At 43.8% G+C, this 24634-nt stretch overlaps 2 protein-coding genes across 2 annotated transcripts in view; both read left to right on the top strand.

Moving 5' to 3' along the window:
- The window catches only part of LOC105290144 (forkhead box protein N3), a 166072-nt gene extending 152354 nt beyond the window's left edge, over positions 1-13718 (top strand). Inside the window, exon 4 of the mRNA XM_023528847.1 lies at positions 13683-13718. Coding sequence (XP_023384615.1) covers positions 13683-13704 — 22 coding nt within the window. The 3' untranslated portion in view covers positions 13705-13718. The remainder of the gene's footprint in view (positions 1-13682) is intronic.
- The window catches only part of FOXN3 (forkhead box N3), a 61516-nt gene continuing 50568 nt past the window's right edge, over positions 13687-24634 (top strand). Inside the window, exon 1 of the mRNA XM_011357130.2 lies at positions 13687-13718. The gene's annotated coding sequence lies outside the window, so the exon portion shown is untranslated. The remainder of the gene's footprint in view (positions 13719-24634) is intronic.

The following is a 24634-nucleotide window of genomic DNA, read 5'->3' as shown; positions in this document are numbered from 1 at the left end:
AACACTACTCAGTCATGGTCTATAGTTCTATCCATAGGTTCTTGAATTATATTTGCTGATATTTTGTTAAAGGATTTTATGTCAGTATTTATAAAAGATATTGGTCTGTAGCTTGCTTTTTTTGTACTGTCCTTAATTCATATGCTTTCTTCTCTCCCCCTTTCAAAGTGTTCTAATGTTTGTCTTAAACTTAATGTCCAGCATTTTTTAGCTGTGTTTAGTGGGAAGAATAGAGGAAAATGTGTCTCTCTCGCTTTGCTGGAAGCAGAAGCCCTTTTTGGATGGTCAGTTCTTAGGTATACTCTTAAGCAGCTATATAATTCGCTACCAGAAGAAAAGAAAATCTTGAATTCAGATCTTAGTGAATAAAAAATTATTCCAGGTTAGCATTGTTGTTTGACTTGCTGGATTCTCAAAGAAGCTGAACAAAGAGATTTAGGCTGCGCAAAACGGTGTAACCAACCACTTCCCGGACTTCCCAGCAGAAGAAAGACCGCATTAGGGTCACCAGAGTGTCAGGGGCATTAGACAGTCTTTTTCCCCAGCCAATCAGCACACACCAATGGAGGCCTTTTGATGAACTTCAGTCTACTACTGTGCTAGCAGCATTCATTTAAATTGTACTACCTGCAAGCTGTTGGCAATACGAGATATTTACAAAAAGGTGCTGTAGGCACCGTTGCATGCCCTCAGTTGCCTATAATAGTTATTTGGCAAATTGTTGCGTGTCGGAGGGTCCTGAAACTTGGGCCTAGGGAGAATTTGTCTTTTGTTGTAGACAGATGATGATGACTGGTAGAGGAGTTGAGTTCTCAGAATGTCAATGAGAATCTCTTTCTGAGCTAAAAAAGCTGATACATGTGGGGTATACATGGCTGGAATTGCCCTAGGTCAGCTCCCAGAGTCAGGATGCAGTGCTTAGCAGTGAAAAAGTTGAATTTTTCAGAAAGTGGGACTTCTTAAAGGCTTGGAAGTCATTCTGCCCAATGAACCTGCTAGACCAAAAAACCAGAGGTTGCAAGTGTCTGCATGGCTAAACACTCTAAGTCTTGGAAGGAGAGGACATTAGCCACCCCATCAGGATAATTAAAGGCTCAGCTTCTAATCAGCACGTGCAAACTGGGAACAAGTGATCAGGAACCTCCTTCTTCCAATTTATCATTACCTTCCCATGGTCCACTGCCAAGATGCTAGATTTCTGTAAGAATCCTCGCTGGTAAAGGAGGTGCTGGCCTCTGCTCTCAAAGCCTCCTTGTGGCTCCCATGTCCAGTCACCCAGACTTTACATAAGACCAGACTTTACATAAGAACAGTTTGCAGGGTTGTATGCTCTTTCTCAGTCGAGAGCCAGGGGACTGGTGACTGTACCCAAGAAGGAATGCTGTTTACTGAAGCAAATGTCTGTAACCACCTCCTCTGGGTGCAGTGACTGAGGGAGAAGTAACCCATGCTGTCAGGGAGGGGTAGGCAGACAGAGTACTAATGACCACAGTTCAGGTGTTACCAAGAAACAGATAGAATGCCATCAAAGGTCAGAGGCAAGTGACTTGGCTTCCTGATGGTGACATTTGAACTGGAGCTTTGAAAGAGAGTAGGATTTCAGCAGCTTGGGGTAGCAGTGGCACTGCTGGCCACGGGGACTGGATGGGTTAAGATGGGGAAACGTAGGCATGTTCTGGGGAGAAAACTCTGCTTTCCTCACGAGCTGTCACCTGCTCAACCATTGGAAATAGGTATTTTTCCCCCATGTGACCATTACACCCTTAATGCCTTTCCACATACGTTTTTCCTTCCGCTTTATTTACCTAGAGTAGGCTTTGGTCATCCCCTCACGCATTTCTGCACCTGAATTTAGTCTTCAGAACATAATTACCTAGTGGTATAGGTTGAATTGTACTCCCCCAACCCCACCACCAAAGATCTTTTGAAGTCCTCACATCCCCAGTCCCTGTGACTGTGGCCTTATTTGGAAAGAGGGTCTTTGCAGATGACCCTAAGAAATAGAGTCATCCAAGTTAAGATGAGGTCATTAGGGTGAGCCCTGATCCAGTGTGATGGGTGTTCTTATATGAAGAAGGAGCTTTGGACGCAGACAACACGGGCAGAACACCATGAGGTGACAGAGACAGGCTGGAGTGATACAGCTGCGAGCCAAGAACCCACTTGAGATTGACACCCCCACCCAGAGAAGCAAGGAAGGATTTTCTCCCACAGGCTTCAGAGGGAGCATGGCCCTGCCAACCCTTGATTTTGGACCTCTGACCTCTAAGGCAGCAAATTTCTGTTGTTTTAGGACCCCTGGTCTGTGGTTCTTTGTTATGGCGGCCCCAGTAACTAATATGTCTGGGTTGTACCTAGCCGAGACTTCCACTTTGATTCTATCTCGATGACCTTAATTTATCAGGGAAGTGCAGTCGCGTCTGTTAAAAGTCACGTCGGTGGCTAGTAGGTGGTCTCTGCAGGGAATTCTGACCGTCAGAAGGGCGCTTCGGTTTTCTGGTCTGTAGGCTGAGGCCTCTGGGCTCTTCATGAAGGACAGTGATTGGGTGAGGAAGGATAGAACAAGCAGGCCTAGCCCTTTTCTGATTCCTCCAGGGACTCCTCAGGCACAGCCAATTGCAACATGGTTCCTGTTAGAAAATTAGAGCTAGACTGGAACTATAGGGTTTTAGGGCAATGGGCTTCAGGGTTCACTTATTCCAGCTCTTGACAGATGATCAACTGCCTTGGGAAGCACGTGATCCATTCAGGTTCACTCAACTAGTAGCCAAGTCAGGACTTGAATTCAGATCTTATATCTCACATCCAAGATTTCTCTATGATTTTTAGGGACTCTAAAATCTGTCGTTCTGATTTTGTAATGTTTTCTTCCGGGCACAGAAATTTAATTTATGCCTTTAGACTATTCTATATTTACTGGAGTTGAGTGGGACAGAGGGATTTTAAAAGACATAAAGCAAAAAGGGGAACATGTTGACCTTCAGAGAAGGGATTCGAAAGAATATGTTTATGTGGCTTAAAAGAAAAAGTCCCATGGATATTTAATTTTACTACGTGTCATTACAAAAAAAAAAAAATCTGTCTTTTCTCCCCTTTAGCATCAAGTGGATGGGAAATTTTAGTTTATAGCTTCATTTGTTGACCCATCCCGCCCAGGTACTGCAGAGTGTAGAATTTATCAAATCAGCAGCTATCATATGACCTCAGACACCGCCAAGTAGCACTTTCAGCCTCCTTCCGACTTTCCTGTCCTTCTGTTGGGTGAAGTAGAGCCACTAATGTTATTTCAATAGATTTCAGCTTTCCAGCCCAGCCTTAAATCACGAGCACGGAATGCTGGGTAGATTCGTTATGGCAGCAGCAGTGCATACACGGCATCTTGGTAGCTTTAAATCAATATCTCTCCTAAAGGTTCCGAGGGATGTCATATACAAGGCACATTGCTTGCGTGACCATCCTTTGTGTTGGGTATCCTCAGACGAAATTTCTATCAGTAAGACATAAAGGAGACATGAAGAGGAATCATTTTGCTTGGCAGCACACAATGAAAGGAGGGGGGGGGTTGTTATTTTTTGTTGTTACTGTTATTGTTTCTTGGGTTCCTCTAACAAAGAAATGCTTTGTGGCTTTCAGAAGTCTCTCAGTGCGAATGCTTCCTGTCATGAGTGATCAGTGTCCTGCCATTTTGAAATGGCGTAAGTGGCTTCAGCAGCCCGTATGAAATTATCATTGCATGCCAGGCGCTGGAGACCGGCCTCTGGGAGAAATCGACGCCCTTGTTTTCTTTGTTCCTGTACATCTTGTAATTACCGGTGGCTGTCACTTTAACAAACTATCGCCCTGAAACAGGGTTGCGGCTTCCAGCGCTGTGGAAACGCAAGGTTAGAAGAGCAGAGACTTCTGTTGATGGCGAGTAAGTGCGATTAGTTAAACCAGTATTGAAAACTGGCTTGCACAACTCTGGGCGGCTCATGTTACTTCCGAAAAGATGAGCGCCTTCAGCTCTCATTGGCACGAATACAGCTGAAGTTGCATCAGGACCTTGGTTATATAACCTTTCCCGGTTATGTAATTAAGGGTCCCGGTTTTTCTTGCCCTGGTTTACATCAATTGAAACAGGAATAGACGATAGCAACAGTTCATGGTCTCCTGGCATCACCAAGACAGTAATTTTATTGACAAAGCACATGAGTCTCTTGGTTGTCAGTAATACTATGTGTAGGATGAACTACGTATAGGTGAGCAGTTCGCGTTTGAAGAATATGAACCAAGTTTCAGACACACGTATCATCCTGCAGATGATCAGTTTGAAAGAACTAACCTTCAGATTCTGACTTACAGGAACCTTCTGGTATCTGCCCATGTCTCTAGCTGGTCAGAAACTTGAAGCAGACTGAGGGGAAAATGCAATGCAGTAGTGACTGCTGTGGCTCCTATAACTTTTTCCAGACCTGGCTCAGATGCAGTTAGGAACCTACAGCCTAAGGGCCAGTAAGATTCTCGAGGCTGAGGTCCACACTCTACTGAATCACTGAGCTTATGCCCCTCTGAAGTGGCTTCTAGCCCTTGCTTCCATCCTGGACCCCTCTCAGCTCTTTCAGATGTAAACTCAGTAGCCACAACTTGCTGTTCCCCCAGCCAATGGATCTGAGCAGACCTGGGAATCCATACCTCTCTGTCCCCCTACTCCCATCTTGCTGGTCCTGGAACGGTTATAGAATAGGCACATCTGCCCCCTGCCCCAGCTCAGAGACACCACTAGGTAGGTAGGAAGAGTCCCCAGAACAGAATTCCTTAGGGCAGACATGCTCTGACCTGATTTCCTGTCTCCACACGCAAGCGTTCTGTGTCGGTCCCCTCCAGGGCCCTGGCACCCCAACTGTGCGCTGGGACCTTCTAAACGCTGCTGGTCTTGGGGGACTGCTGCCCATGTCCTGCTGACAAAACTCTAGTCCACAGAATGGCAGAGGGCACACTTTTCACTCTGCCGGGCGGATCAGATCAGACCCCCACTTTGCCTCCCTCTCGGGCCCCTGGCTCCTTAGCTCCTGCCACCTCCCCCCACCACCCCACACACACACCCCACCCCAGGCTGGACTGTTTTTGACTCCTGGAATTCCATGTGACCAGTGAGGTTAAGAAGTCATGCTAACATTTTTTTTTCCCCCTGCAAAAACAGTAATATTTTGCTGCACATGCTTCCTAAAAAGCCAGTACTGGCACCAAATGGGATTGTGGATCATTTCAGCTTTCTTCTTTATATTCTTCTTGCTTTGTGTGAGATTTTCCATAATAAACAGGTACTCGTTTTTTAATTGGAAAGAAAAATTATTTTAAAATACCAGTTTGGGAGAAAGGAAATAAAAACGAGTCCTCTTTTTGGGTTCAGTAGAAAAACAAGAGCAACAGGATCACGCAAGGTAAATTGGTGCAAACACGTGAGGCAGGCTCACTTCTCATCAGGTAATGAATGGCCTTTCACAGGTGAGATGGTGTGGGACATCATCGTCATTATCATCAGCCTCAAGTCCCAATATTTTTGCAGAGCTGGGTATGTGCCACTCCAGGAGACACCGTGGAGATTTATGGCAAGGTTGTGGAAGGCTCAAATAAGAAATCAGAGGTGGAAGTCCTTTGTAAATGGAAGCTATTATTTTTAACAAAAAGTAGAGAACTTCGATCTACATTGGCACACAAGTAAGGATGTTTATGCAGTTTAACGTAGAGTAAGACGGGGCCTCTAAGATCTAAAAAGTTCATTTGTTCATTTAATAACTATTGGGGCCGACTGGGCACCTGGCACAGTTCTTGGTGCTTGGGATTCGTGGGGGAAGAAAACAGGCATAAGTCCTTGCCCTTGTGGAGGGGGCCTTGTGAGGGAGACAGATGAAAAACAATAAATCTACTAAATAAAAAAGACGTAGTTATCAAAATAATAATAGTAACTAACACTTAAATAGTGCTTACTTTGTGCCAGGCATGCTTCTAAAGCCATTTACATATGTTTAATCCCAGACCCCCTATAAGGTAGATACTGATGCTCCTTGACTTACAGTGGAGTTACTGGTATCGTTAAGTCGAAGATGCATTTAATACACCTAATCTACCGAACATCAGAACTTAGCTTGGCCTACCTTAAACGCACTCAGAACACTTAGCACTAGTCTCCAGTTGGGTAGAACCATCTCACTGCTAGTGCCCAGCATCACGAGAAAGTAGCCACGTATTGCTAGCCTGGGTAAAGATCAAAATTCAAACTACGATTTCTACTGAATGCTTATGTATCACTTTCTCACCATTGTAAAGTTGAAAAATCACAAGTTGGAGACCATGTATACTGTTATTAACCCCATTAGGGGAAAATGACCCACACAGAAGTGAAGTGATTTGCCCAAGGTCACAGAGCTAGTAATGCCAGAGCTAGAATTTAATCTCAAGACAGCCTGGCCCTTCGTTACAGAGGTTGTTAGCAGGTGATGAGCAGGTGGAAAAAGGAACAGAGCAGGTAAGGGATCATCTATTCAGCAGATTTTCTGAGTGCTCTGTGCCTGGCATCGTGTGTTGGATGCCTGGGGTACAGAAATGCAAGGGGCATTATCCCTGCCGTGGGTGGGGGATCATGGTCTCCTGGGGAAAATGGGGGTGGGGGTACACAGACATATCAGCAAACCATGTGACAGTGTGGTGAGATATACCTTCCTCCTTGGCTTCCTAAGACAGCAGAGATACCATGTTGGAAAAGCATCAGTTTCCATGACACACGTTATGGACTATTGAATCCATGGTGTCAGTTGCCTTACTTCTTCCGAAGGCCATTCATCAGTGACAGCACACCCTCTCTCTCGGCGCAGAGCCACAAAGCCTGGGGCCTTGGCCATCCTGAGCTGATCTTTTCCCATCTACATCCATAGGATCGGTTGAGTTTCCCTTGACGTCATTCTGTTCATTTGGTGCCTGTGCTGGTAGCTGTTATTCACTCCTTTGATCTGCCTGTCTCCTTTCATCTCTCATTGGCCTCGGTGAGCATCACACAGAAGACAACCTTTAGCATCCTCTTACCTGTACCCAGCCCTGTGGGTGGTCCTCCATCCCAAGCCTGGCTGAGGACCAGCCAGGGAGAGCACATGGCTGTGAAAGAAAAGCCCTGGGAAAGTCAGCTCCTGCTCCCAAGGGCACAGTACCATCTGCTTCCTGCCCAAACAGCCCAACTAGAGTGTCAATGCAGTGTGCACCTGAGCAAAGGTGGATCCCGGTTGTCCTTTTTTCTCCCACTTAGGTGATCCCATAGCCACCAGGATAGAAGGGTGTTCTGGCTGCTGAGCTGCTGTAAACCCATGCTCAGAGCCGAGAGTCACAAGGGCCTAATAAATCCTCTGGTGCTGCAGGGTTTTTGTGTGTTCGGGGTTATGTTTGTTTCTCTGCCTCTGTGGCTGTCAGAGTCCTTGACTAAATCTAAATTGCCTTTGCTATTGCTCAGAACTTGGGAGATTAGTATCGTCATCAGGGACTCTCTCCTTATCTGTTTTTGTCCTCAGGGTGACCACTCTTGCCTCTTTCTCCATAGACACCAGTGCAGGAGAGTTAACTGTCATCATTAACACCGATCACATGACAGGTCAGGACTTCCTTCCCCTCGTTCGGACCGTTGAGTGAATTTCCTTCTTTAGGCCTGTGGCGGTGTTTTGGTAGCTTGTCATAGGGCCTGGCGCTGTGCAAGGCTCTTTCCCGACTATGTCATCTGTTCCTCCCAACAACCCGTTTCATGGTTGAGAAGACACAGCCTCCGAGAAATAAGTCACTTCCTCCCAGGCACACGGCTAGCAAGTAGTAGAACAAGGACTTAAATCCAGATGTTTAAATTCCAGTTTGTTTTCTTTCCAATATATTACCACAAAGGATGTTCGGAATAGAAAGTTTCTTTCAGGTGTTGCTACATTGTTTCGGAACAAGTTCTCTTTTGCGGGACAATGAACTGAGCCTGTCCTGCTAAACACGTGGTTTTTAAAATAACTTACAACACTTCCAGCTTTCTACAAGCCATGCTTTGGGAGCAGGATGGGGGGCAGCAGGTTACCCATAATTAATCCTACTAGAAGAAGCAGGATTGAAGATTTTCTTCTAATAAAATAAGGAATTGTCTTTTTTTCAAATTATGCTTTTCTATCTCTTAAGCAAGTTAAAGATGATATAATATTAAAATAATGATTATCGTACAGATGAAGAATGAAACAAACTATTTAAATTCACATTTCGGATGGTGGGAATGGGCTAGCAGGTGATCTTTATGTACTGTGACCTTGTTAGTTTCCCAGATGTCACCAGGCTTTGCAGTAGATTTCATTGACTAGACAAAAACAAAGGTTCATAACCTGTTGTCCAAGAACGTCTTGGGGCTCATTGACAAGTTTTAGAGCGCCTAACAAATCCCTGAGATTATATTCAAAACGTGTGCCTTACTGAGCTTCGCTAATTAGAGATTCCTTCTTTTTCATGAGATCCTCAAAGGATAGCATCATCGCTGTATCCGTTTGCTCCGTTGCATAACAAATTACCCCAAACAGCAGCTTAAAGCGACGTATTTATTATCTCATGGTTGCCCCGGGCCAGGAATCCAGGCACTTAGCTGGGTGCCCTGCCCAGGGTCTCACCAGGCAGCAAGCAAGTGTCGGTGAAGTGTCTTTTCTAGAGCTTGGGTCCTCTTTCACACTCATATGACGGCTGCCAGAATTCAAATCCTTGTGGTTGAAGAATGGAGGGCCCCATTTTCTTGCCAGCTGTCAGGTGGGGTCCACTCTCAGGTGCTAAAGACCCCCACTGTCTGTGACATGCCCCCCTCCATAGGCCCTCATGATCATGGCAGCTGACTTCAAGGCCAGCAAGAGCACCCCTCTTTCCAGTCTGCTACAGCAGCCTCATAGGGTGTTCGTGACCCCAGGAGTGACTGTCGCCTTTGCCATATGTCACTACTAGAAGCAAGTAACATCCTGCCTGCAGTCAGAGGAAAGGAGGGTCTACGAGGTCCCCATTGGGGATCACCATAGTGCTTGTCTGCCATGGTCGCCTCCTAAAAGTTCGGAAGAGCCACTGCTCTGGAACCTTTGAGAAATGACATCATCAACATCTTAAAACATTTTATTACCTCACTGACTAGTCATATTACACTCACAGGAAGAAACCTGACGTTACTAGAGGGGAAAAAATCTATCAGTCTCATTTTCTCTAGATGGAGTGGGCATCGTGGGGGGAGTCCAGCTGGTGAAGTATTGAGAGCAAAGAGCTTGTTCTTGGTTGCGTGGAAGAAGACCCAGTAAACACCTTGTGAGGGTTTGTGTCATATTGCAGCCACTTTAGCTCTGGTGTTTGTTTGTTTGTTTGTTTGTTTTTAGACAGAAAATCATGGTTTGGACAAATGGGAAGGAGCCAGACCCCAAAACAGCTTAAAATTCTCATTCCTGGGTGCTGAGGGGTAGCAGCATGTTGACCGAGATCATTTTTGTTGCACTTGGAGTCTATTTTGGGGTTGACACAAATGTTTGAAATTGAATGGCAGTTGATCTGTGGTAGAATTTAATGAGATGTTCCCAAGGTTGCTTTTTCTTCTGGCTCTGTTTACTTAGTATATTAGCTTTTTAGGTCTGCCTTAGCAAAGCACCGCAAACTAGGTGGCTTAAACAACAGACATCTAGTCTCTCACAGTTCTGGAGACCAGAATCCAAGATCAAGGTGTCAGCGGGGCCATGCTCCCTCCGAAGGCCATAGGGAAGGATGTGTCCCAGGCCTCTTCTCCAGCTTATGGTAGTCCCTTGGCTTTTGAGAGCATCACTCCCATCTTCACATGGCATTTCTTCTGTGCTTCTATCTGTATCTGTCCAAATTTCCCTTTTTTATAAGGATATTGACATTTTGGATTCGGAGTCTACCTTACTCTGGTATGACCTCAGCTTAGCTAATTATATCGCAGTAACACCATTTCCAAATAATGTCATGTTCCGAAGTACTGGGTAGGACTTCAACATAGGAATTTCAGGGTGGCGGGATGGGCACAATTCAACCCATAACAATTAGTATAGAATAATTGCAATTTTTCCCGGTAGGCATACTATTCTAGAAAGTACTTAAGTTTCCCTGGTAGATTGAAAATCAGAGACAACTAGATTCCCTCCCTCCCCCCATTTGGGAATTTACTATCTTCTCACTAGAATGGCATCCTTGCCTTTTGGACTTAATTTTAGAAGTAAAGCTGCTCTCATTCTACATCTAAAACTGGCTAGCAATAAACCTATTTCTGGTAGTGGGATACTTGTATGGCAGTCAGTTATCTGGCAACCTCACCTATAAGACAAGTCGGGAATGGAGAACCAAACTCACGAAGAAAATGGAAAGAATGCTGAGCAAAGTTGTCACAATCTTCATAAAATAAACCCTTTTCTAGGAGAGCCGCCTTATGGACTTTCACTCACATCCTGTTAACCTTTACTTTGCACATAATTGTAACAGACTTAAAATCTGAGTTTCCAGGTCACAGGGTAGTAGAAGCATGAATATATCTGTCTGTATAGGGCAAACTCAGGATAGCAGGGTGTAGAAAGGAGTCTTACAAACCTTAAAAAGCCAATTCCAAACTCAGTGCAATCCAAATATTCTGTTAGGATGATTTCATTGATTTCTTCTTCTGAATTCCAGTTTCACTTTATATTTAGTTCATTGTCTCCTGTTTTCTAATACAGTATTTGTTTGTAAACCTAAGTTAATCTCCCCTGCTAGATAATTATAAGAGCCAGGACATACCCAGTTGCGCCCTTGCGCAGTACCTGACCCGTGGTGGGTGATCAATACATTTTTGTTGAAGACTGAATAACTAAAAAAGTTAATGTCACATAGGTAGGGTAGAGAGAGTTTCACAGCATTAGGCGCAGAAAAGATTATCCTGATATTTACTTTATAAAATTAATTTTTATTAAAGTTACAAAATCTAAAACCTTACATTTCCTTAGGCTTTTAAGAGCCGTTCAGAGATCTCATTTTATTTATAAGCCTAGCAATTTTTAACAATCACTTTTAAGGGGGCTTTTTATTAATGTTTGGTCTGATTTGCAAACTTAGTTAATTAAACTCCTTTAAACATTTTAGACTGCATTTGTAAAGGAAATCGAACATATTAAATTTATAAGTACTAAATTGCCTGACTCAACAAACAAGCCTCCATAAGCACTTTAAAGCAGTTCTTATAAATCTAATTGAGCTTATTAGTATGTTGCACCATGCAGTCTTTTAAGGTTTTTCTTATACTGTGTATGACTTTAGTGAGATTTCAACTCAGAATCAAAGTCTAAATTGATTATTTAATTTCACATTTTAAATTGATGTTTCTAGACTGGTCGTTATCCTTACAAGCTGATTTTTTTTCGATTGTAGCAAATATTTAAAATATGAGATCTGCACTGATTTCTTATTTTAAAGATTAATTCTAAAGATCTGATTTTTTAAAACATTTCTGTTCTTTATTCTAAATCTTCTTTGGGTTAAAAGATGCTCAAATTGTCCAAGAAAAGAAAGAAGGTCACCCCTCCCATCTGCCTTCCAGAACCTTCTATACATCAGGGATATTGGAAAACTTCTCTTCATCAGCATCTAGCAGTGGCCCCATCCCACCCATGACTGTCCAGTGAGAGAACTGCCACAAATCCCTATCAGGTGCTCCTCGAAGGGACCTAGCAGGTGCTTCTGGCAGCTTTGAGAGAGGAAGTCTGAACAACTTGAGGTTTCTGGAGGCTGCCTGACGACAGCTCAGTCCTCAGGCTTTCTAGATCTTCCTCACCCTAAAGAACTTCACTAAGGTGGACACACAGGCCTCACCCAGACTACTGGGAAGCCATCAGCCACCAGTGTCTGGATGTCTCCCGTTGTCTTCATGGCTGCCTTCTCAGTGGGCATGGGCAGACTCAAGGCAGGGGGTCTGTCTGGTCTGGCCCTGCACCAAGTTCAGTGTTCTGTAACCTGCCCAGTCCAGAGCTGTTCCTGTAGGTTGCTGGACTTCATTCAAGCACACACGCCACAACCTTGCCACATCCTGTTCTGGCCTCCGTCTTGCATTCTGTCTCCTCATGCAGAAATCTGCTACTCAGTAGTCAAAGTTGAATTTGGACTGTGAGCCTGGGTTGAAACTATTACAGTGATTCAAATTACCGAACGAATCAGACCAAATCTGACCCTCTGGTTCACGGTTTTAAAAAGTTGAGCCCCAATGGTTTCTTATTCTGCAGAAACAGTGAGGGTGCATTCCATTGTTTAGATATTCTTGACAGAACTTTTGTCCACAAATAACAAGCATAAAAATAAGCAGTTGCTTATGTTTTCATTTTTTAGAAAAAGGAAGATGAAAGAAAGAAAGGAAAGAAATGCTTACTTCACTAAAAAGTAATTAATTGCTCTTTGAGGTCATTTCAAATAATTTGAGGTATTGCCTAACTGAATTTCTGGGGGTGGGAGTGAGGGACGAGCTGCCTTCAACTTGTTGGGATTTTTTAATGGGAAAAAAAAAAATCAGCCTGCACTCACTTGAATATCTGTGCCCCTCACTGTTGGGGTGATCCCCTTTTTATAGTCACTTTGTAATGAGGCCATAACTTAAAGAGGCTGGCTTCGGTTTGCCAACATCCCTTGGGTTAAAGGCAAACATCGGATTCTTCTGTCCATTCAGAGAGATCTGTATCCCCTACCCTCTGGCTGTCACTAGAATGGATTTTGCATTTTCTAAGTTTAATATATGTAGATGCCTTTCCATAGAGTTCAAAGACCTTGAAAATATGGGATGGTGCAAGATCTTCACGCAATGCTAAATGCTAAAATGGACCTTTGGAGCCCTCCCCTCCCTTTGACTGGCCAGAGCTCCCAGCCCCCCCGGCCAGCTATTCCACAAGTGACATCAGCTCTGGAGAGCATCGTGCTTTACAGCGATGCCCAGTAATGGGTTTCCATGGTGACAACTAAGTCCTTAAGAAAAGATTGTGTGTACAGGGAAGAACATGATACAATTTAAAATTTTTGTTAAAATACTTAAAAATTAAAAAAAAAAAAAATAAGACATTTCAATAGACAATGCTTCGTGTATTGGAAAATTCTGTTACAGGGAATGATTCATTTCCTAAAAGGTGATTTCTCGCTGTATAGGACAAACATTTGTAAAAGTCTGACAAAGACTCTTCATCCAATAAGGAAGTTGGTAAAAGTAAGTTCTTTATAACTGTGCTGAAGAAAAACCAGAATAATAGAGTTTGGTTATCATTTATTTGTTATAAAATGTTAAGGGATTTGCAAGGCTTTCTGGCTTTTGCTGTATATATAATAAATCTGACTGTAACCAAAGGTTATATATAATATGGTGTGGTGAATAATGCATGGGGAGTGATAACAGACTTTAAAAGAGAGAGAAAGAAAAGAAGGTGGCTTTTAAATACTCTGGCATTTCCTCTTCTGCCATGGTGATACATGATATAGTGCTCTGTGGTGTGCAAAATGTTACTGGTTGTCATAGCAATAGAACACCATCCCCGAGAAAGGAAGAAACGCTAGCATAAGACGCTTCACTAGAATAGAACTATAGTCATAACAAAGTAATCACTGTTAGCACTGTCTTTATTGTCAAATAGTAAAATCCATGTTCCTTTTTTTTTTTCTCTTAGTGATAATTCTGAGAGGCCCTGACACCATCCTCGGACGTATGTTACACACACAGGCTTTTGCCTTCATTTGTGATTTCTGTACCTATTGCTTCTGCTGCTCGTTGGTATAAAAATAGGTTATATTTTTAAATGCCTCTCTGAACTCACTTTCAGCGACTGGCCCAACTCCAGTGAGCTTGAAAATTTGAACACCTTCTGTGTAGAGCCCTGTAATTAATTTCCGTGTCTCTCCTTTCCGTCAAGGTTGCCTCCCCGTGGCCATTTTTCAGTCTTTGTCTTATCAGGTTAGACCTTCAGGGAGTAAATAGCCCTTCTGGTAGCACCATCTAAGCTGAAGCTCATCCTTGCTTGCTGCGGGTTCTCGGGCAATCTTCTTCTGATGGAGTCTCCCATGTGTTGGCCCCGTCTTTCAAAACCTGCACTCGTGTACAATTGATGGAAATTCCTCTGACACAATCACTGATGTTCAGTTGCCTGGGCAGGTTAACTCCAGAGGGTTCCTAGGGGGAGTAACTTTTGGGTCCAGATCAGTTGTCTTCGCCACAGTCATGGCTGCATCCCTCCTCCTACTCCGCCAGCCCATGAAAACATATTCTGGACCCAACGCAGTGGGGGTAGGCAGTGTGGAAAGGGTCAGTATATGTACACAGCCAGGAAGAATCCATCACACCACCTGGAAACACAGCTCACACTGCAGGTCCTTAAGATTTTGGTACTTTGGTTGCACCAATTTAGTCTGAAGATGATGGTACAGCATTTACCAAGTGCCAGGGACCCTCCTACGTGCTTTCTACACGTCGGGTCATGTAATCCTCCCCTCAGCCCATTTTAGGGATAATGACGCCGATGCACAAAAAGGGCAAACGTCTTGACTAAAGTCACACTGAAGCGAAGTGCCAGAGCTAGCTTTGGAGCCTGTGTACCCAGTTGCTCTGCCACTTCCTGTGATCTGAATCGGAACCAAGGGGAGGCCCCAAATGCATCCGGGGAACTTGCCTCCTCCTGAGAGAACCTCTGAGATCCATGGTGCAAAAGGAAGAAGAAAAATGTGGTGATGAGAAAGGAGAAGAAGGGACTTTGAAACTAAACGAAAAAGCGTCACTTGCAAAAAGCAAAATGAAACAGGCCAAAACAAACAAAAAGTTCTGCTCATAAGTTGTTATTAATATGGAATTATATACATCAATATAATAAAAAGGACAATAAGCCACAAGCAGGTTATTAGTGCTGGGGGTGGCGAGGACCCTACCATACCTGTGCTGACAGCTTCTGGCACATCTAGCTCCGTGCTATCTCAGCACTGCGCCACAGCAGGCTCAGGGGTGCCCCTGAGGACAGTCTCCCATTGATCAAATGGAACATCAGACTTAACACAAGTCATAAGGATAACTATAATAGCAGCTGACGTTAGTTGACTGGTTCTGTATGCCAAGCATTGTACCAAGCATTGTTCTAAGGGCTGTCAACTTGTTATCTCCTCACAGCAAACCTGTGAGGGTAGGAGGTACTATTATCTCATTTTTCCAGCTGGGGAAACTGAGACACAGAGAGATAGAGGTTAAGTCAGCTTGCCCCAGGCTACGGGCCTAGCTTATGGCCTGGGTAGCAGTCATCCATCCTTTGACCAGATGTTTAATGAGAGCCCACTGTGTGTGGTGCACTGCTCCTGGCTCCTGAGATGTGATGAGCAAGCAGGCAAGGCCTTTCCGCATGGGGCTGACATTGACACAGGGGCGCGTGCACACACGTTATAAATTCTGAGCATCTCTGATGACGCCTGCCACGTATTAAAGAGTGCCAGGAATTTCTTAAGAAGGAAGTTCATGTGTGTTTGATAAGAGCAGAAAATAAGGATAAATGAACTCAGACTATGGAAGACCTTAGAGACATAAGGAAAGTCTTAGCTGGGGGCTGGATTGGGAATAGAGTTCGTGTGAAGAGACAAAGCCTTCTTACGTGGCCCCTAATGCCATAAAACATTAACTAGAAGTACAGTCACAATGGACTGTTGAGTCCAACCCTCTTGTTAGCGGACGAAGAAAGTGAGGCCCAGAAAGTTTCTTCGAGACGAATCCACTAGAAAGCAGCCCCACGTGGACGTGCAGCGGCTTTCTTTATAAAAGCCAAAAATTGGAAACAAGCTAAATAAATGTCCACAGCCAGGGAAATGTTGAAATAAATTATGCAGCCGTGAAAAGACATGAGCTACGTCCCTCTGCACCTCAGATGGATAGAGAGGCCAAGACTTACTGTCGAATGAAAAAAAAAAAAAAAACAAGTTGCAGAGCAGCGTACAAGTCTGTCTCCGTTTCTGTGAGGCAGCTGCACTATCTAGTTTTGAAAGATACAGATTCCCGTCTACGTGTCTGCAGAGAACAGGTTCGAGACAGATAAACACCAGGCTTGTAGGAAAGGTTACCTTCTGAGAAGGGGCAGGACAGTAGGATCAGATGACCTTTTTGTGATGGCCTTATTTTTTAAATAAGCAACTGTATTCTCGTATTAGTCACGTGATTAAAAAATTAAGTCAAAAATCCACTGAATTATTTGAGCATACATATTGAGTTAGTTGAAACGGCAAGTCTAGGACCTCTCAAGTCACCTGGCTCCCGATCCCCACTCCAACACCCAAATATTCAATAATGGAGGGGTGGGGTAGAAGGGAATGGAGAGCTTCATAACCAGCCACGTATTTATTGCCAAGGAATCCCAGGAACCATACAAATGTCAATGAATTAAATAGGGTTTTGCTAAATGAATGTGTGTTTTTCAAAAAAAGACTCCAGCTTCTAATGGCATTAGTATTCCAGGCAGCTGAATCCCAGGCTGGAGAAAGGTACAAATGATGATTGCTCATTAGCAAATAGAATGCAGATGTTAGCTTCGTTTTGCCTGAGTGCATCAGCACCTTAGGGAGCCACCAGCATAGTGAGCCAGGCCTGGCAGCAGTGCTGCGGGCTCTGCACAGGAGAGGGGAGGGGACACAGGCCACTTCAAAACTTACCGGGCTGGACTTTGTCCATTTCCTTTGGTGGTTTTTTGAGAGTCACTGGTGGGAATGGGAAGCTAGCATTTTTCCAAGCAACTAACCAAAAAAAATGTTTTTAATACAGTTTTTATTTTACGATTTGCAAAAATATTTAATTCTTAGCTACCACCCATGAACTAGGGTGCCTGGTCTCCTTTGGAAAGGAAACTGAGGCTCAGAGAGGTGAAACGACTTGCCCAGAGTCACACAGCAACTGAATGGTGAATTCGAACCCAGATGTGCGGCACCAGAACTCAGACTTTTCGGTACCTTTCTCACTAGTAATTGGGGACGGGGGCAAAACAGACAACACATAGAAGCATTTTGAGATGTCACTCTCTCGTCCCTTTCCTAAGATGCCTGCTCCTTCTTTGAGCGGTTTCCGGGGGCTTAAACACCCCGTTCGTTCAGGGGCCTCATGGAAGATAAATGAAGATGCTCTCATAAAATCAGCACACTGCAGGGTCCCGTCTGGGGAGAGCAGGTTCACAGAACCGTAAGATGCTAATTTAACACTCCTCCCCCTCAAGAAGCATCTGGCCTGGTGGTAGGGCCGTCAAGATTGAACATGGCCAGGGCGGAGTCATCCATTCACCAGATCCTTAATGAGAATGAGCGTGGAAGGTTTTGACAACAATTCCACACAACAGGAAACTGTGCGGACGTCGGATTTTCATTAAGGGGTGGGTGCCGTTTCCTTAGGAGGAAAGGACGGGGAAGGAGTCCGGGTCGTGGCGACATGATGTCAGATGCCCACGAGGGGCGCCAGGTCTCACCGAGTTGAAGGAGAGGCTGGCCGGAGGGGCAGGCTCACTGCAGGGAGAGGAGCCATTTGGCTCTGAATGCCAGATGGAAAGGCCGGACTACGGTTTGTGGGATGAAGAAGAAGAGCGGCAGAGGCTTCGAGGGAAAGGGGTTCTTGATGGTCCGATGCGGACAGTCATTTAGTGGGGAGACCTGTTTGAAGGTACAGCAGGTCCTCCGGTCATGTTCTGACGTTGATGAGACGCCATAGGAACTTAACTCTCGTTCGTGTCAATTAGCCTGTGGTAAAATTGGTTTCGTTATACATCGTTTGTTTCACTTTAAGTGGCAAAATCTGCCAACAACATCAAGCGAGGAGACTGACTGCAGTTCCAGAGGCTCCGGCACCAGCTGATGAGCTGGTGGCCTGGATGCGTTCTAAATGCATTTGTCATATAATGGTGTTAGAAACTCATCTGCCAAAGCATTTTCTCCCTCGACCTGCCCCTCATAGATTATTCTGCTTTCGGTAAAATTTGGTGGTTTTAAAGACTTTTTTTGGTGTTTTTTATCCAGCAGATAGAAATGACAGAGAGTTTATGCCCGATGAGGGCCCAATGCTTTTCATTACTCACCTGTTATTCCTCACTACCCCACCATCCACGCCGATGCCCCTGCCGTGTGTCTGGCCACATTAAGTCCTGTAAATGCCCCTGAAGCAGCTTCCCTAGCAACAGAGTTTGTCAGCCCAGGTGCCTGTGGTGCTTTGAGCTAGACCTGCTGCCAGTGGCCGGCCCTCCCTGCCAGGCATTTCGCTCTTGGTTTAATCTCTCTGCTTTGCTGGTTGGCAAAAATGTCGCACTTTCTGAGTTTTGATCCTAAGGAGTTAGGCATGCTTCTAGAGCAATTATCAACAAGTTAATAAATTTTATCAAGAGTACTGAGGTTGCTTTATTAAGATCCTGGTCTGACATTGAAATGAAGTGAATAGTTTTAGACGCAGGAAGCTGTTTTCTTATTCCATCGGCATCTGCCCAGCTGTTAAAATTTTAAGACATCAAGTCATCAGATTTTTCAGCCGTCTGGCCACCACCACCAGACACATGTATCAGATGTCACTGTAGGTCTCTTGGTCCGGCAAATTGTCTCGACGGCCATACAACAGAAAGTGCACAGAGAAGCCACTTCGCTTCTGCATTTGGGCTGACAGTGATAAACAACTGGAGACATGCCTTAGGGAAAAAACAAAACCACACGCAGAAACAACTGCCTTAAAAAAATAATAATTTTGAATTTTTCAATTACAGTTGACATACAATATTAGTTTCAGGTGTACAGCATAGTGATTAGACATTTACATAACTTACAAAGGGATCACCCCAAAAAGTTAGTACAAACCTGGTACTTTACATAATTATTACAGTATTATCGATCACATTCCCTGTGCTGTTTTACATCCCGTAACTGTTTTTATAACTGGCAATTTTCACATCTTAATCCCTTCCCTCTTTTCACCCAGCATCCCAACCCTCCTCCTATGTGGCAAGAATTAAAATGTTTTATCTATGAGTTTGTTTCTGTTTCCGAAACCACTGACCTTAACTTCTTGTTCTAGACTGAAAGTTTTTACTGTCGCTTTTACTAAGTTTTTGAGCGAGAACTTTTCTCACCTTATTAAATGGATAGAATTTAGTGTGGTCAGAGGCATTCTGCCTCGGGTATAATATTAATTTAGAAATGGCACTTTAAATAGCGGAAGCTTTTTACGTAATGATGTGAAAATTGTTCTGCTTTTGAAAATCAAAATCAAACATGAAACAGTATGTGTCTCTGTAAAGAAGTCAGATGCCTTGCTGGGGTATTACTTTGGCTTTCTGCCAAAAAAAAAAAAAAAGAAAGAAAGAAAAACAAAACTCTATCCTCCTAACTGAAGAAATGAAGCAAAAAGGTATTTGAAGAAGGAGGAGGGGTTTGTGATTGTTTCATCTTTCAGAGAAGCCAGATTTGCAAAACAGCACTTTTTTTTTTTTTTTTAACTCTAATCCAGACAAGAAAAATTGGGCACCTTCCCCCAATAGAATCTCTAAACTGTACCCAGGGAAAGCTTGAATAACTAGTTTGGATTTTGAAAGACAGAAAACCCTGCCCATTACCAACTGTAGTTTAATTACATAATGAACCCACCAATCCTCTTTCTATCTTGTTTACATGCCTTGCAAAATAATATTCTGTAGAATGCATGCCATTGGCTCGCGTACTCTCTCCCTTGCTTTTTGCTCACCAGCGTGGATACTTTTAATTCTCTTGCTTTTTAAAAGGTCTTGACTTGCCGCCTCGCCTTACCTGATACACAGCTTTACAGTCAGAGGCAGCCTCTGGCCCTCTGATCAAGGGATCAGAAGATGGAATTGTCACTCCCAAGGGGCTGGTTGCAGCCTGTGTTTTTTCTTTGAAAATACTCCGCTTGGAAGGTGTTCACATTACCTGTCCCCACTGGGCTGAGAAAAAAAAAAAATCTGACAAAATGCAGAAAATATAGTGAGTTCACATCAAAGTTGAACCACCTCCATGGGGTGAATTCAGTGAAAGGGACCAGAGGAGGTGGGTAGGCAGGAGGTGCCTACCCTGGAAAGGGTCCTTTGCATAGCTTCATCTTTTCACAGCCTTAATTGAGTGAAGAATATCACCAACTTGACTTACAAAAGCTGCTATTTGCTCCCTCCTTGTGCCCCAAAGCAAACAAAATAGGCAGGTTCCCAATTTGGAGCCAGGGGCCTGAAGCCCGGGCCTTTGTTTGCTGTTGAGTTAGTTGTCCGGGGCAGCAAAGCAAATAGATGTGAAGAGATTAAGCAAATAAGAAGCCCCAGCAAGGGCAGCCCTTTCTGTCCAGCCTGGAAAGTGCGGCCAGCAGGCCCAGCCTCAGAATGGCAGAGGCCGGAGCCGGGGTCCTGGTCCTCTCTCAATGTTGGACGGGGTGCCTACGATTGAGCTTGCTTCTAGGGCACAGAATTGATCTTGGCATTTTACTCCAGCCATCCCCCCCTTATTTTACATTTTATTTAATAGATAAGGAGATAGATGCCATTTGTGCTAAGTAACTTGCCTGTGACTAGTTGGTAGATAATAAAAAGACATATCATCAAAGTTGAGAGAGTGCGTACACTGATTTATTTGTTCATCTCTGGGAATTTTCTAAATTCGTCAAAATGCTTTACTACTTTTCAGCTTGCGTGTTGTCTTAAGAAACTTTGTTCTTCAGTCTTTAAGCATCCACAGGAAAGCTTATGGAGTAAATACCCATGGGTCAACAAAGTGGAGTGAGAGCATTACCTTTGATACTGTCAAAGCGAATATAAAATTTAGAGGAAGCAATAGCCTAATAAATTATTAGGTATGCCCTTGAGCAGCTGCACCACAATTGTTGGTATTGCATGCTTTTTCTTTTTTTGTTTTACTAGAAACCTGGTTGTCAGATTTCCTCTTGGTGGCCATTTTCCTGTGCCCTCCAGAACAAAAAGGAAGGGTCTCATTATTTCTCTTCAGAGCTCTCCACTTAGGTGAGCTGAGAGGGTCATATCCTTAGACTGGTGGCTTGTCCAAAGCAAATGTTTTATTTACTTTATCTATATATTTCCCTATCTCCAAAGAAAGAAAGGAGGTGACTCATATTGACAAAAGCACAAGAAACAACAGTATTCACAGCCCTTCATGTAGGAACTTCAAAAACGTCGCTGCGTGAGAAGTAAAGAGAGAGAGGGACACCCTGAGGGTCTGCCCTTCAAGAATGGAGGTTAAGAAAATGACAGTGATTGATTCAAAACCCAGCTCCGAGCTTCCTGCTAGCAAAGGCAAAGAGGAAATGCGGTGGCCCTCACAGCCCTCATTTCTAGTACACCTCACATACCAGCAAACAGCTTTCTGGTCCTCCTCAGTGATGCCCTGGTTTTCCAGTTTGGGATACAGAGCAGGGAATGGCAAGTGTCCTAAGTGGCTGAAGTAGAAAGGGAGACCATCCAGGAAATTAAGTGCTTACAAAATAGTTGGAAGGGCCAAAGAAGAAGAATCCAGTTTGGCCCTTCAGGAATAATTTTCAGAATCCTGTAGATCCAACCACCAGAGAGGCCACTGTCACTGGAACTGTTAAGGTCAGGAATATATCTCATGTCTATGACCCAGAAACCACTGCCACTGACATCGAGGGTGGACGCTGGAGAGTGGACACTGGTCCGCCACAGCAGGAAAACCCAGCGTCTTTGGATCCCTCTGGGCCCACTCAAACAGCCAAAGGGGGTCTCGCCTCACCTGCACCTTTAGTCAACCTGAATGCGTTTAATTGGCAGAACAAATTCACACCCAGAACCCTAGCTGCAAGAGATTCTGGAAGATAAAGATTTTTTTTTTTTTTTTAAAGCTTTCTACCCCCTCCAGCTAGAAGACTAGTGGAATAGAGTCCATGCGATCCACCTTATCCGCTGCACATAATCCTTGCGAATTGTTGAATTCTGATAACACAAGAGCCCCCAAGGAATGTGTCTTATTCTGCTCTGGTTGCCATAACAAAATCCTCTAGACTGGGTGGCTTAAACAGAAATGTATTTTCTCAGTCTTTAGGCTAGAAAGCCTAAGGTCAAGGTCCAGTAGGTTTGGTTTCTAGCGAGAGCTTGCTTCCTTCTCCCTAAGTCGTCCCATTGGTGGGTAGAGGTTTCAACATGAGTCTTGGGGGGGCCACAAATGTTTAGCTCTTAACAGAATGCAGCTTTCTTAGCATTGCAAAGATTTCAAGCTCATTCAAACCGAAGATTCACAGAGCTTTCTTTCAGCAAGGGGAGAGCATTTGGTCCTGTTCTAACCAGGTGCTCCAGGGTGAGACTCCTACCTCTGATAAGTAAGTATAAAGCCAGGGATACTCACCGTTTTCTATTCAGTCCACCACTGAGAGGTCTGAATAAAAGGTATGGACCCATAGTGTTTGCTGGCACTTTGTGCAGGCTCTAGGACTGAGCACCCACTCTCTCCCACTCTTCCTTCCGGATGCTTTCCTGCTCTGTCTTCAGTGCGAGCTGCTTTTTCCTTCCTCACAAACTGCTTTTGTTTGGGGGGGTCATTAAGAAGCCGAGGTGCTGCTGATCAGGTCCCAAGGCACTAATGAGATTCGGTGACTGGAGGTGAGAACCGTCTGTCCACTTTCACAAAGAGAGAATTGGTTTGTGCAGCTGCATCCACAGAAGCTCAGATTAAGATCTTTCCTATTACCTTTAGTTAATAAACACGACCAAGATGACTGGGCCACTTTGAAGCTTGAAGATTGTGATAAAAAGGAATTAACTTGGAAAGTTTAATCTCCAAAATTGCTTCAAGTTTGGGCCCTCATCTTTCCAGCATGGAAAACTGTAGAGTGAAAGACACCAGAGTGACATCCGCTGGCTTGGTGGGAGGAACGTGGTATATTCCAGATGAAAGGTAGTGAAATAAAGAAAAACATCGGATAAATTAACAGTTTTATGTGAAATGGAATCAACAAGATTAAGTCCACTTTGGATTCATTAGCTATCCTGTTTGAGGCTTTGTGTGTGTGTGTGTGTGTGTGTGTGTGTGTGTGTGTGTGTGTGTATGTGTGGTTTGTTTGTTTGTTTGTTTGTTTTGCTAAGTGCTTAGGTGGAGAAAATAGGCAGCTAGAGAATGTGAAGAAATATAAAAATTGTGTTGTCATCCAAACTGTAAACTGTAGTTTCTTCTGAGAATAAAACGAAGCAAAGTGAAGTGAGCCCGATTTGCTACTCAGCAGACGCCAGGATTTTACAATGCAGAAGGAATGTTTTACTTCTAAATGTGCTCAGTCTGATGAACCCTCATAGGAAGGGGCCGACCCAACTGCGCCCCCATTTTTAACCCTTTCAATCGCCAGGCGCTGAGGCTGCCAGTCTGCCATGGCCAAAAGTAGCTAAAAGAAGTGTGCGGTCCAGAACCAACATTTAATTGAGATAGGAAATGACAGTATTTAATTTGTGGCTTGCTTGTGTAAATTAATGCAGCAAACAGCATTTAGAGATAAATATGGTGAGCCCTGATTTCTCAAGCAGTAAAGCAAAGCTCTAGGGAACCAAGCCTCTTACTTTAATAGGATGTCTGAGCAACAGCAGTATACTAGGTGCTGTGTCAAGCCACAGTTCTAGAACTGTGACATACAGGCACATATTTCGTAAGATCCTTGTGAAGCATGAGACTGGAGTTTCTGGGCCAAGTAACTACATGAAATGTTCCAACACTTGAAGAATTTACCATTTACCACTGAAACATTCCCCCTTATTCATTACAATGGTGGAATGAACTGTATCAGTGCATTTGCTTTGGTATTTCATGCAGTGACTTTACATTGAGATGCAAATGAACTGGTCTCAATTAAATACCTTTGTTGTAAGGTATTTAGACTTGTTCCTTTGACTTCTTTTACTGAACCAAAAGAAAATAGTAGTAAAGTAGTATTTCTTAGTAGTGACATGCCTATAAAAGCAGTAAGGCAATTATTCTTTTATTTAAACTCTAGTTTTGGACACCTCTGAATAGTAGTTGGATTTTTCTTTCCTGAATAAAAGAGCTTTTACAAATATAGAGAACCATCATTCAGTCCCAGGCTGTTCAATTCAAGAAAAGTATATTGGTTTAAAAAAAAACTCTCAGGGCCGTTTATTCGAAGCTCATGCCTCCAGAAGGGAATTGTCACTCGGCTGTGTAAATGTTGTGACTTGACATTGTCTTATCCATTTGAAACTACTTATATCAGGCCTTGGAATTTTCAATCCCTTTTTTTCCCCCAGTTTGGAAGAGATTAGCTGGTTTTGCAGCATCTCTCTTTCCAATTTTTCAAGCATCGACTGAGATTTAAAATACTGTTGGGAAGAACTTGGCTATTTGTCAGGGTTATTTAATGACTACTGGTAAAAGGTGAAGAAGCAGGTGCTTCTAAGTCAAGGAATATGAGAGACGCAGATGAGCTGCTTAGGCTTTGTGTTGGACGTGGCCACCAAATAAGGCGCTAACCGTAGGTTGGTCGTAAAATGTTCCTATGAGTTCCTCACCCCATGACTTTCTGCCATCAAATTTGCTTCCCCTCTATCTGAACTTACCTCATGCATTTCGTCTGTAAGATGATTTCGGAGGATCTTTTAGCTCAAAAATTCTT

Source organism: Pteropus vampyrus, unplaced genomic scaffold (assembly GCF_000151845.1).
Source record: "Pteropus vampyrus isolate Shadow unplaced genomic scaffold, Pvam_2.0 Scaffold32, whole genome shotgun sequence".
Classification (NCBI taxonomy): domain Eukaryota; kingdom Metazoa; phylum Chordata; class Mammalia; order Chiroptera; family Pteropodidae; genus Pteropus; species Pteropus vampyrus.
The sequence above is the reverse complement of the archived record's forward strand: the minus strand, read 5'-3'. Positions and strand labels throughout refer to the sequence as shown.